The 13,571-nt window shown below is 37.9% G+C and overlaps 1 protein-coding gene across 3 annotated transcripts in view; it reads left to right on the top strand.

The window, feature by feature from the left end:
* LOC108729863 (RNA-binding Fox protein 1) overlaps positions 1 to 13,571 on the top strand; it is a 161,552-nt gene that overhangs the window by 67,387 nt on the left and 80,594 nt on the right. For all 3 annotated transcript variants that reach the window (XM_018459202.1, XM_018459204.1, XM_018459205.1), the window contains exons 3-4: positions 1,339 to 1,605; positions 2,121 to 2,174. In XM_018459202.1, coding sequence (XP_018314704.1) covers positions 1,339 to 1,605; positions 2,121 to 2,174 — 321 coding nt within the window. The remainder of the gene's footprint in view (positions 1 to 1,338; positions 1,606 to 2,120; positions 2,175 to 13,571) is intronic.

Raw genomic sequence — 13,571 nt, 5'->3', positions numbered from 1 at the left:
TTATTATTGTATAATTTATTATTGTATCGCCGAAGGAGAACTATTAACACGATACAGTTAGCGGTGATTTACCATTTCATCAATATAATCAATCATAGTACCATGCAATGGTAACGTTATGCATTATGCATTCATTGCATCAAGTAAGAAGATAGTATAGAATTTCTTTCCATAGATGCATACGATAGACATTATATTATACATACGACGCACATGGAATTATATATTTGATATAATAACAATATATTTTATCACTTCGAATTTAATTTCAAGTCACGGAACGACATAAATGGTTCTCGTTTAATACGTTGGTACTAATTACTGCTTCGTCGTTATTATTAATAGCAGTACCACATGCACAATTAATGCCGTTAATATTTTCTAAAATATATCTCGAATAAATTTTTCCGCATCGCTAATTACACAGTTGTTTATCGTAAATGAAGCAATGTTTCATCATCCCGCGAGCGCAGTCATTACTTCGCTTTGCGTCGTCTACCATGTTGCTGTGCACATTATGTCGGCATACATTACAGTAACTTTACACGCACGCCAAAATATCGCAAAGTAAAGTTTGTAGCTGCATCGCCGAGTTGTTTGCGCCATTTATTAGTCTCAGCGGTGCTTTGCTTCTTCTTTTTATTGATTCTCTTGTCGTCGCGCATCAGTTATTTTCCATCTATTTCCTATCTACTTTGCAGTAAATATTCTAAACACTGATTTCGATCTTTTTCACTTTTCTTGTAAGTCTATCTTTGTTACCAAAATTTCCTGATTTCTGACGACAATTTTCGTACACATAAGTATAAAACATATATAAGATTTAAATCAGGAGGAGAAGGCTTAGATATAGTTTGTAATAATAGGAGAAAGACATATATTATGTGTGAATAAGTAAGAATAAGATATTAACAGGTGATTAAGGGAATAAACACTAAAGTAAAGGATTTAAAAGAAGCAGTTATATGTAATATATAAGTATGGGGAATTTAAGAGAGTGATAATCTAAGAGAGATATATTTTGTATTGGTTCTAGTCTGTCTTGTGATAAAAGTAGTTTGGGGGGGGGGGGGATAATACAGTAATAATTATTGTAAGGTGTGTATGGAAGAATTAGGCTTAAAGGTATGAATGTTAGGATATGTGTATTAAGTTTATTTTTGTCAATCAAGTCCCTTCTTGGCAATGTAAGCTGAAGTAATAAATTCTAGTCTATAAGATATAAATCGAAATGCTACTTCTTGCTATCCCTTTAGTCAACAAGCCGGATTTTGTGATTTCCTTTCTTCGCACTATCAACGAAATAGAGTCTCAAGTTTTGTTTTTTTCCGACAACAGTCGGAGGTGTTCCAAGCTGCAGTAGTAGCAGCGGCAGCTGCAGCCGCGAGTGGCGGTGGCCAACAACCAGCACCAACACCAGGCGGTGGCAGTGAGACCAACCCCGAAGGCGGAGTGGAGGCTACTGCGTTGGTACCCGTCACGTCAGGCGCGACGACACCCGCGACAGCAACACAAGGCACCGACCTTAAAGGTCAACCAAAACGCTTGCACGTCAGCAACATACCTTTTCGTTTCCGAGACCCTGACCTCAGGGCAATGTTCGGGGTAAGTAATACAATTTTTTCCATCCTACTTGTTCAAGCTTTTGTTATTCGATGTCTTTATATTTACTTTTGTTGATGGGAGATTGCTCGCCTCTCGCCCTTTCGATTGCGACGTAGATAAAAGGAATAATATGTATACACACGTTATTATTCTGTTATTTTCTTGCTTCTTCTAATAAAAAATAAAAATATTTTTAACGAAGTACAAAAAAATAAAAGAAAATAAGAAAGCTTCTAGAGAAATAAATATTTTTTTGTTTGATATATACCGGTAATAATCGGCACGATTTAATTCTATTAATGTGGAAAATTTTTTTATCAAATTTCCTTTTTTTTTTATACAAAATTTATCATATATAATTTATATCAGTAATATTAATATTTTGTATATATATTTAATATTAAATTATGTATTATTATATATTATTTTTATATATTTTTTATATTTTATATTCCGCCATTAATATTACACGCATACTTTAATATTCTGAATTTGGTAAATATTTCTCCTTTCAGCAATTTGGGCCAATCCTTGACGTGGAAATTATATTTAACGAAAGGGGAAGCAAGGTAAGCTCACGTCGCCCTTAGGCTGCGAGCCACCCCTGTCAACCCACCCATGATAATACTGCTAGCTTTAAGCTAAAATCATATCCAACGAAATTCTCGCATCCAGAACGAATATAATATTTCTTATGTTTTCTTCTAAATTTACATGTTAATTGATCCATACGTACCCGCGTAAACAGTTCAATAAAATATTTGTTTTTTTTAATTTGAAATATTTATCTTCCATGTTATTGATAATTTGAAAAATAAATTGAGATATCTTTGCATTACGTGCTTTCGCAACAATTATTTTCAGAATGTTTATTATGCGTTCGATGTTATTTTGTCATTCATGTTCTTTCTCGGGTGTGTAGTGTGGTTGCCATCGGCGGCAACCACGAAAGCTAGCACCGTGCACGTGACTCGGTTTTTCTATCGCGTACACGTGACAGTTTCTCTCGTTCATTTATTGGAAAAGTTTTCCGCAGAACGCCGACGAAACGTTCCGGATGCGAGGATGTCGCGGGGATCGTAATGATCTTGTTAACGGATGCAGCAGCACGAACAGCGGTCCATCGTATATACACGTATCCTCGATACGAGGAGAGGAGTGGAGGCTGAAGAACTAATATTACATGCCGGAAAAACAGCGATATTCCTTGATGAGAATACGAGAACGTGCTGCTGCAACCGTACCGCGTGTACACGTTTCTTTGCAGCGCGATGGCGACATTCCGTTACAAGCTCGCGCTGATCTTGATAAAAACATTCGCCAAGTACGAAGTGCCATTGTCAGTTATCGATTTTCCATCTTTTTCGTCGGTATTACGTAATTCTTGATTGTGATTTAGGCTTCTATATCCATTTCTATCAATATGGATTAACTTTAATCTCGGTTTAATTTACTCTGTATTTTTTTCTAATTCTTAAAATTAAAAAAAGATAGAAAGTAAGTTAAACCAAGAAAGTTAATCTACATTGGTAGAAATATAGAGAATTTTTCGAGATAATTTACAATTATTTTCATTATTAGCCAAATCTTCTATGCTTATTTCCTTTCGAGAAGTCGCGAGAGGCAACTATTGATTCGCGACTGAAGTCAGAAAGCGTCGTGCGAGATTGTGGCCGCGATTACCGACCGTTTATACAAATGACATCGGGAAAACAAGGAATTTTTAAGAAAAAGGTAACAATCGCGTTACATACGGGTTTATAATGCAAATTGCTTTCAATGTGGATGACAACGGAGGTCGGGATAAGATCCGCAGTAATACATCGTGTCGACAGCCGGCATCCGGCGAACTGGACGGAGTGCATATTCAATTCTCGCGTCCAGTACACTCAAGTGCACTTCATCAAGTCGCACCGGTAACCCAGTATCCCAACGACGTCTGTCGACGTCACGTATGGCGACCTACCGTTGATTAGATGCACGAGGTCGCGTCTCGAGCCTTGCTAATGTATCCAACTCGGAATATCTTGATTTTTATGGATGTTGTTATCCCTCGTCAAATTTTTTAAGCATCTCGACACGTTAAGAACTATTCCCTGAAAAATTGTTCTCCGATCGTTAATCATCTTTTATCGGCGTTATGAATCTGGATAAACACTTTCAGTTTTTTACGTCTGTTGTAAAAGACTGAGATCTTCTTTCGTGCTCGAAATAGGACGTACTCAAATTTCTTTTTGACGGCCCCTAATCTTCTTCAGTTAACTCTTAACATCTTGGGGAAAAAAAATGTCCATAAATATTCTGTAATATTTCTGTAATAAAATTGAAGAAATAATCCTCTTTTCGAACAGTCGCAAGACTGATATCTCCAATTCGCAAATGTTAATTTTTTTTCTATTAAATCATAATTCTTAAATTAACTTAAAAAATAACGGATACATTCATCAAAAGTTATTTCACTTATGAGAATTGCATGGAATGAGGCGATCTACAAATAATGCTTTCAAAGCAAACATTTGCTACGATACTTCCGGCTAGTTAAAGTACAAAGTTGAAGCAACTCTCATGTAACTCGTGTATAAGAGTATTGCGAGAAACAAGTTTCGTTGTGTTCGATCGTTTCGATCTCACGAATTCTCAGAATATCTTTAACCTCATATTACATTTTATCGATAATGCTTTCGTCATCGATGTCACTTGCTTTGCAATGAAAGGACCAAAGTCACGCAAACTGGTATTATACTTCTTAACGGACGTATTATGCTTTTTCTCTTGCGTTCTACTCTGCAATTGACTTCCCGAATGAATTCTTGCTGGCATTGTTACTATTTTAAGATCTGCGACATCGATTTTCTCATTATCATATATTGTTGCCAATTACAGTGCTCTGTAATCAATTAATGCGTATAGACAAAAGCTTAACGTTTGATGGAAATAGAAATAATATTTTGAATTCGATATTTGAGATTAGCGAATCTATTATCTAACGTCAAATTTATGATTTAAATCCACGGTTTTAAAGTTGTTTTATCGATATGTTAATATTAGAGTGACGTCGAGAGCGTAAGAACTCGCAATTGCACGTGTTTGCCGTCGATTAGACGATTATGGTTGAATCCGGTCCGTCTGGGTCGTGACGGGTTGTACAGACAGGAAGTCGATGTCGCTTCGCATCCGTACTTGTAACGACCAATCACGGGACCGTGATATAGAACGCGAAATGGGCTACTTCCAGTTTCCGGAGGGCGGAACGCGTCGACGACGACAGAGCTAATTAAACTCTCGCGCGACTTGCAGTTTGCGGCGCCTAACACGTTCGGCGAGGCACTATAGCCGCGAAATCGGGCGCGACGCGCACTTTTATTTCTCGCCCACTCGTACTGCGGCTTAATCGGCGCGGATCGGTCGCGTGAAAGCGGCTTAATCGAGTGCGCATGAAAAAGAAAGAAAATTCTGTGATAAGAGAACACGGTCAGGCACTCGAGCCCGATACAGCTAATATTTCGTTGCCGTATTACGGTCAATTTGTTACTCATTCCCGGTGCTCACGTGACTGGCTGCCAGCCGTAATAATGTAGTCCATGTGAGGTATAATCCGGTCTCGTTTTTGTCGTTCTTTTTTTTTACCTCCGTCTCGCCACGCATAATCTGACATTTGCATAGGAATAAGATACTTATGTGAACTACGCGAGATCTTAAACAGATTAACGCATACACGTCAAACTGCACTTGATAAGTAAAAAGAATAGCGACAATCTCACAGCCCATAATCTCGCGACGATATTGACGATGTGTGACGTGCGCCTTGTAATTACCGTATATACCTATACTATAGCTGCATCAAGCGAACCATTCCGCGAGCGAACAATTTCGCATGTTACGTACGCGTACATGTCACGTTAGAAATCCTGCTATCAGTATCAAGTCGACAATGGCACTATCGTCTTGCCCTTTGCAATGCAAATATCTCTCGCGAGGTCGACGTCGTGCTGGCACGCGGTAAAGCACACGTAGAATTTACTTCGAACGGCATAAGTGTCGCCATCGCTTTTAGCGCTTAAGCGATTCCGAAGGCGTGACAGGATCTGATACTTCAACAGCACGCTATTAACGGACGAGCGAATAATTATTAATCTAAGACTTAAGGTCTTAGAAACACGCCTGTATTGTTGTCACGTAATAAACGAATGTTTTAACAAAATCTGTAAAATCTTTTTCTGAAATATTGTAACTAGCTATCGTGCTTATCTATTGTATCAGTAAAAAATTTTTTTTAATTAGCGAAAAATGTGTAATATTTACAATATAAAAACATATAACGAGAAAAACTTATCAGAGAGCCAATATTTTAATCGAGAAGGATTGATGATTATTTTTTTATTTACGCATGTACAATTCGCGTACAATTTGGAGATTAAATAATGATTTTTAAAGCGAAAAGATCCTGTCACGAACTTCGGCATAAATTTTTCATTCGTCACATTGCTTTTGTAGAATGCACGTGAAACGACGATTTCACGCGTTCGATTTGATAGTTGATTCAATACTAACGCTTTTCGTTATCAATGGAATTTAAAAAAAAAAAGAGAAAAAAAGAACCTGCATGCTGCAAAAGCAACGTGCCATTAGTGATAAAACAAGCGAGTGAGTGATCGTGTGTGATTCTGTGAGAGAGACCTTTTCTCGAAAGCTTCGTCAATGTAAATGGAATGTGGCATCCCTAATGAAGTGCAGCATTTTGGAAAAAGAGATACTTTGAAACCACAAGGTGGGAAAAGAGCGCGAACCGAGAGTCTCCTCCGAGTCTCTCGAAATTTACTCGAAATTTACATAATATATATCTATAAATATATTTATAGATGTAATTTAACAAAAGAGTCAATAATTAATGAATACCTACAGAAAAGTTAATTTACAATGCTATCATTGTCAATATTAATTGGAGGATAAAACGGATATTTTCGTCGCAAAATGCGATCAGTACTTCAAGGTGCTCGGTACGCGCGCTTTTCCGACACCGCGTATGTGCCAATGACACGTACATACATATAAATATAACCAATGGTGTTAGTTCTCGTAGTTGTTAGACGAGCTGTTGCATTTTTACTAGCTAGCCTTCCGCATTTTATCATTATTTAGCTCCCATTGGTTATAAGGCCGGTCGTTTCACCTCATACACCGCGTGTCCGTAGCTGCCTGTGTTGAATCAGTATCCATTCGCGAAAAAATTTCAGAAAGTAGCGTTATATAATCGTTACTCATGCAATCAATCCATTTTCGAACAATTATGCTCGCCGCATTTAGAAATTCAATCTCAAAAGTATAACCAGTTAACTTTACTGATCAATTTATATTAATTTAGATAAAAGTATAAATTAGATAAAGTATAATTCGATAAATAAATTATAGAACAATTCATGAAAAATATGAATAAGCAAATAAATATTATTTTGCGCGTGAAAATATAATTAAAGGATAATTAAAGGAATAAAGATGCCACGAAGAATGAAACATGCAAGGCACTGAAATTTGTTTCGCGTGTTTTTTTTATTGCGACAGCGAATGAAGATTAAGTGTCTCGACGGTAATCTCGGCAGCGGCGAACACGCGGTGTAAACGGGTGACTCGGCCGCCGTCACTTCCGGTCGCGGAGGAGACCCTCGGGAGATGCTGCCCATTTGATTTGATGAAACTTTGTCGCGTCTCTTTCCCAAAGCTGTTTCTAACCAAATCCCATTGTTCCCGTCGTCGTCCACTACGAGTAGTCCCAGGGAGTTTCGAGGTGTATTTAGAGCCAGAAGAGTCACGCGACTTCAAGAGAGATAAAACGAAGGGGACAGAGTAAGCTACAGAGGAGAGGCAGGGAGATTCGTCCCGCGATCACGGGGTCGAAGGTCCGTTCTCTCCTTCGTTTTCCTTCCGGGGATCAGACCGATTGTCCATTGAAAATTAGCCGCTGTCCACACACGAATGGTTCACACCGCGGCGAGTCTTTTTTTTACTAATCCACCTGCAATATAAACAGCATGATACGTATATATTATACTATTGCATCTTCCGAAGTTTATTCCGGTGTACGCGTATATGACGTAACGACGTCGTCCGTATACGTGTATACGCATTATACGTACATACCTCTATCTGATTGTTATCATTATTATATATGTAAATAGTAGCCGCACGCTTTTGTCTAGGCGAATCAAAGGTATATAATAAACGGCCCATGCTTCTACCTCTTTTATTAATCACGTATGTGTCTTAGGATAGAGAAACGCTGCTTACGACTCCGCCGTTCCTACTTTTTTTTTTTTTTAAATCTTTTTGTCTTTCTTAATGGCGGATCTCACACCATTGACTCCTCGTTGCAACGAGTAATACTGTTCTTATATCCACCCACCAGAACCATCCGAAACCATCCGAAACCATCCTCTCACCTCTTGTGTATAATCCGGACGTCCGGTCTGATCTCGCGAAAGATTGCAATTCTATAATCTTACCATTAGAATTTAATTGCGAGGGATAATTGTGAATTATCTATAATCGTATTGTTATTAATAATTACGCTATTACTGCTCTTAATTATATTTTGTTAATTAACAATTAATTGTGCGAATTGAAGTTATAATGAGACAGCAATAAGTATATCGTAGATCATGTATTGTTAATTTATTGTTACGCTATGAGATTTTTATTAAAAGAATCAATGCTGTCGATTAAAACGAAGACATTTTTAAATAAGAGTGAAGATGATTTAGAATTCTATTGTAGAGAAGATATACAGAGAATTTTCTCTATGGACTTAATTGTTTTCTCCTATACCTATAGAAAATATTGACTAGAAGATATTAATTTATTATTAACAAAAATATTTACAAAAAGCTAAGTATAGCTTCGATAAGTAGTACACCTCGAAATTCTCTGGCTCCTTCCGTTCGTAAGCATTTTTACTAACAATTCGTGTTCGACGATCTCTTAAAGTTGAGGAAAAAAAAGAAAGCAACAGAAAGAGAGTTAAATGTACGAAAAAGAAAGAAAGGGAGAAAGAGACGAAAGAGAAAAAAGAAATCTCTCGTGCCACTTCCATTATCACAAATACACACGCACATCCACCTTATCTTTTAACTCACCCTCTATATATATTTATATAATCTCGTATTGTTTTGTGCGCTTTATATCGCTGTTTGCCAGCTTCGGTCACAATTTCAAGTATTATTCTCAAGCTCCTATATTTCTATCCTGTCCTATCTGTGATTCCCACAAACTCTACCCTAATCCCTTAACATTTCTCCGTCTTCGCCTTCGTAACTTATTGAGACACACACGACACACGTTGACACAAATCCGTGACACACAAGACGAGATATCAGTGTTACGAACGACCAATCGCTCGTCGTCGATTTTTTACGTGGTGAATTAATTCTTTTTCTTTACGTAGATTTTTCTTCTTTTTTTTCCGACTACTTGCCGTTCCCCTAACGAACGATTATTGCCTGTCCGAGATACGTACGGCCACTATCTCCCACCGGGTGTCTATTACTTTCGTCGGAAGTGCAGTGAACGTCGCGATCCTAGCATCCGTCTTCATTCTTTTCTACTCTTTCGCCAGCACTATTGCCATCTGCGCGCGCGTTTTCATTTCTTTCTAAAGCACAGCGTTTCCTACTTCCGGTACCGAGGAACGAGAAAATATCGCGCGTTAGCTCCGTGCACCGATATCATGCGAATGCATCGCGCCCGCCGCGTACTTACGCTTTCTTTGTATTTTTACGAGTGCTCTATTTTTAATGCGATGCGATTCTGCGGAAATCTGCTGGTCGGTCAAAAGAGAAATATCGTGCTCATAAAAAATATATCTGTGCCGTAAAGTATTCGGTATTACCGTTTTCGTGAAAAAAGAGTTTGGTAATAGTTACCAAACGTTAAGTAAAGTAATTCTAATCAAATGTTTGGTTAATATAACCACAAATAGTTTTACTTTTCTATAAATATTTAGTATATTATCAAACGGCTGATTATATTATTATGTTTGATAATATTTACTAAATATTTAGAAAAGTAAAATTATTTTTAGTTATATTAACCGAATGTTTGATTGGAATTATTTCACTCAACATTTGGCAAATTATATTATCAAATTTTTTAAAAATGTAAATAATGAGGAGGATATAATGCGAATCGGTGATGCGGAGTGCAATTTCGGCAAAGAGCATCTTTTCGCACGCGTTGTCGAGAGAAGATACACGGGACATTCGGGAAAATTCATCCCATACACATTCATTCATTCGAAAGAAAGAGAGGAAGAGAGGTAGGAGGAAGCAAGAGAAAGAGAGAAAAGCGAGCTTCTCATCCTCTCCGTAAGCCACGAAGTAAACAGGCCTCTCCGTATCTTTGATCCCAACACCTCGTTAACATTCACGCATTATATTGACATTAATGTATTGGTTAATCAATTGTTTTGACTTGGTTGTTCATTGAGAAATAGTTGTCTTCTGGAACACTCACACGCACACGCTCACACCCGGTCGGCGCGCGAAGTAGAGTGTTAATATCTTTTTTATTCTGTCTTGCTATGTTTCGCACCTCACTGTTAATTAATTGGGTAATTATTATTGTTACTCGCCATGCTGTTACTGACTCGCTCGTATACGTCTGTACTTACATACATACGTACATACACACAGATACACGCGCGAGTATACACACGTAGACCACGTACACATTTTATCCCGAATGATATCGGTGTATTTCGGCGTCGTCACTTCTTGTTTGCATAATACCAGTAGATGGTTACCAATTTGATAGTGCAACGTATGCACTAGGATTGATCGAGTTTCATCGTAGATCAGTGGAGTCTCCGTTTGAGAGAGGAGTCTTGGAAAGGTGACGGAATTCGAGGATAATTTCGCGTTCCCTCAAAAAATTATTTTATGCGCGCGCGCGCGTTCAAATAATCCTTATGGTGATAAAAGCAAAGATCTCTGAAATATTTTCTTGTTTCCAATTCAATCGTATAATCTTTTATTTGAATTGAAACATTAATAGTCTATTATTCGTTAAATGTATAATAAATGTCAATAAATCGGCAGTTGTCGATTATTTTTATTCCTGTTAATCGTCGTTAATTAATAATGACATCCTCGACTCGCGGCACCTTTCTAAAGATCCTTTCGTTCGCAATTAACGATCCGTAGCTACAACGTAGACAGATTGAGCTCTCCGTTTTGCGTACTAACCTCATCTCGAGGGCAAGGAATGCGTTTATTAACACGACTACCTTAACGCGAACCGGAGGATATTGTTCTCTTCGGGGCACGATCGCAAAGCGCTGCTGCAAGTGTATATGCGGGACTACTTAATAAGTAGGCTTCTTTTTCTCACGAGTAACTGGAGTTCGTGCACGTGTCGGATGTTAATATTATCTACCCTTTATTTTCTCTCCTTTTTTTTTTAATTTCACGTACAAGCTTGCATGGGCAGAGTCACATTTGTCAGGGGGCGTATGACCAATACCGCCACCTTCATCACGGAATGATCATCTTGTAAGTAGAAATAACGTAACGCCGTGGTAACGAGAACCGGCTATATGAGCCTTTTTATTTACTGTGAATAAGCACGCACGTTTTTTCTAGTCGTGACGATTGCAGCACTGTGCTGAAAAACGAAGACGTGTGCCTGGCCGATATTTCGCGAGAACTCGCAATATTACAGCGAGACGTCACAAATGTAATATACTCCCACGATTGAGAATAATCGATAATCATTTCTACTAGTAATTAATAACGAGTTATGAATGGTCAACTACCTCATTTCTACCTCGGATGAAATTCTTCGTGCTTAAACGAATAATTCCTTCCTGCGTTTTTTCTTCCGCATATTTCGCACGTCGTTTTTCGTCGTCTGACTAAACGAGTCGAGCGTAACGGGGGTTTCCCGGAAAAATATAAATCTCCGCTAAAATGTCGGTATCACACTTTTCTGAGCGACGTAGAAAAGAGAGAAGAGACGTGCGCTCGCACGCTGTCGGGGGGAACGGTTACTTTACGTCCGTCGCAATTAAACCTCACTGCTATATTACGGCAGGTGCGGTAATTAATCACAGCCGCGAAGAAGCAATTAGTCATCCTGGGGATTGCATCCGCCTCGCCTGGCGTCTTCTTTACTACGCGAGAGTATATGTCTGCCGGTGCAAAACTTGGTTGCTCGCGCAGTTCGAAGTGTGTAATTTAGAACCAATTACATTCCGATGTGAGTCCTCTAATACTGATAGATGCGTAACATAGACCTTCTTATCGACGTTTCCCTCTTTCTCAGACGTCACGGTCGTTCGCGCGTACGTTATATATGTAGTCGTTTTAAATACATCAGCCACAGTGCCCATCAATGTCGATTTTCCCCTATTAGGGGAAGTCGTGCAGTCGTTTGTACAAATTATGGACGCAAATCGTATCGAGAGCGCTAATTAGCCGGTCGAATGTGCTAACGCTCAGAATATCGCAATTCTTGAGCGAGCGCACGTTTCCCCAGTCTGGGGAAAACGCGATTTATCGCGCGTACCTGTCCCAATTTTAATCTCAAGCGTGACGACTTCAATCGGAATTCTCGGTTTACTGCTATTTGTGTTAGACGTTATCGGATTTGTCGGGAATAATGCATTATGAAGACAAGAATATTTGGAAACTGCTTAATTGCTTAACCCTGTTAGTTTATTTGAATCTATTTGACCCAAAATATAATTTATATTTTTACTAATATATTATTTAAAATTTTTTTCCTCTAGCATTTAATTATTTCGTCCGTCAATGTACGAACTTTTTTCTGTGAAATTTTTTTATTTTTTATAACCTTTTAATTATGTTGATCCAAATGGTACGATGTAATAAATTTGAATAGACCAGCAAGGTTAAAGACATTTGTGTAATATCTTATGCAATTTTTGTTGCACTCAATTATATTTTTTATAAAAGTATTATTATCTAATGTATGATAATGCGACATTTAATTTCGACTTTTCGTATTTTTTTATCATACGGTTAAAGAATTGCCTCAAACTGTTTTATTTCTCATCTAAAGCAGATCGTGAAAAAGTTTTTTTATACATGCTTCTTTCGATTTCCGATGTATTTCGCAGGAAGTATTCTCATAATTCGCGATATGGACTATAAAAATATTCACGTAACGAAATAATACACGTCGCTAAACCGAGAGTCGATAAGAGCTTGAAAGCAACTTTATTGTTACGGGTGCCGGTGATAAAAGCAAACAAACGCGCGCAATCTTTCGTCCTCACGAGAGAATTTTCGCGACGAAGCGCGGAAACAGGAAGAGGAGGAATGTTTCTTAATGAAAAGGGTGCAAATTGCGCTCAAGTGCTGCACTATTCGTCTCCGCTTGGCGAAACCTTTTACATGGCGCACGCATATACGCTGGACAATGACCCGACACGAAAAGAAGGAAATTATTCTTAATCGCATTTCCAGCCGCGACATCCGATTTCCATTAATGACATTTGTCCTTCGTTCTTCGACAAACGTTCGTTCGTGATTAGACACTATACGCCCGCTCGATCAATCGTACACAATGGACTGTATTAACCTTCAGTATACATGATTGGGTCATTCGTGTCTTGCGTATTTTTTTTCTTGGAAATACTGGGAAACGTCAAATAATTTACACCAAGTTATAGCATTTATATAATTTTTTTAATACACAACTTTATAAATTATGAAAAGAACAGTTTTACTGAAATATCTACACTGAAAAAAATTTCTGGTTGAAAATGGACTGGAAGATCATATCAATCAGAATTCTGATTATTTTAATTAGATGAGTGATATGATCAAAATTTTCTGATTCGATAATTTTTAATCAGAAATTTTTGTGATTGTCAACTAGAATTATAATAGATTCAACCAGAAAATTCTGATGTTTGATACATTTTCAACAAGAATTCTAATTAAAACACTCTT

This window comes from Mycetomoellerius zeteki, unplaced genomic scaffold (assembly GCF_001594055.1).
Source record: "Mycetomoellerius zeteki isolate Tzet28-1 unplaced genomic scaffold, Tzet1.0 scaffold80, whole genome shotgun sequence".
In the NCBI taxonomy this organism is placed as follows: Eukaryota; Metazoa; Arthropoda; class Insecta; order Hymenoptera; family Formicidae; genus Mycetomoellerius; species Mycetomoellerius zeteki.
Note: the sequence above shows the minus strand (reverse complement) of the source record. Positions and strands in the feature narration are given on the sequence as shown.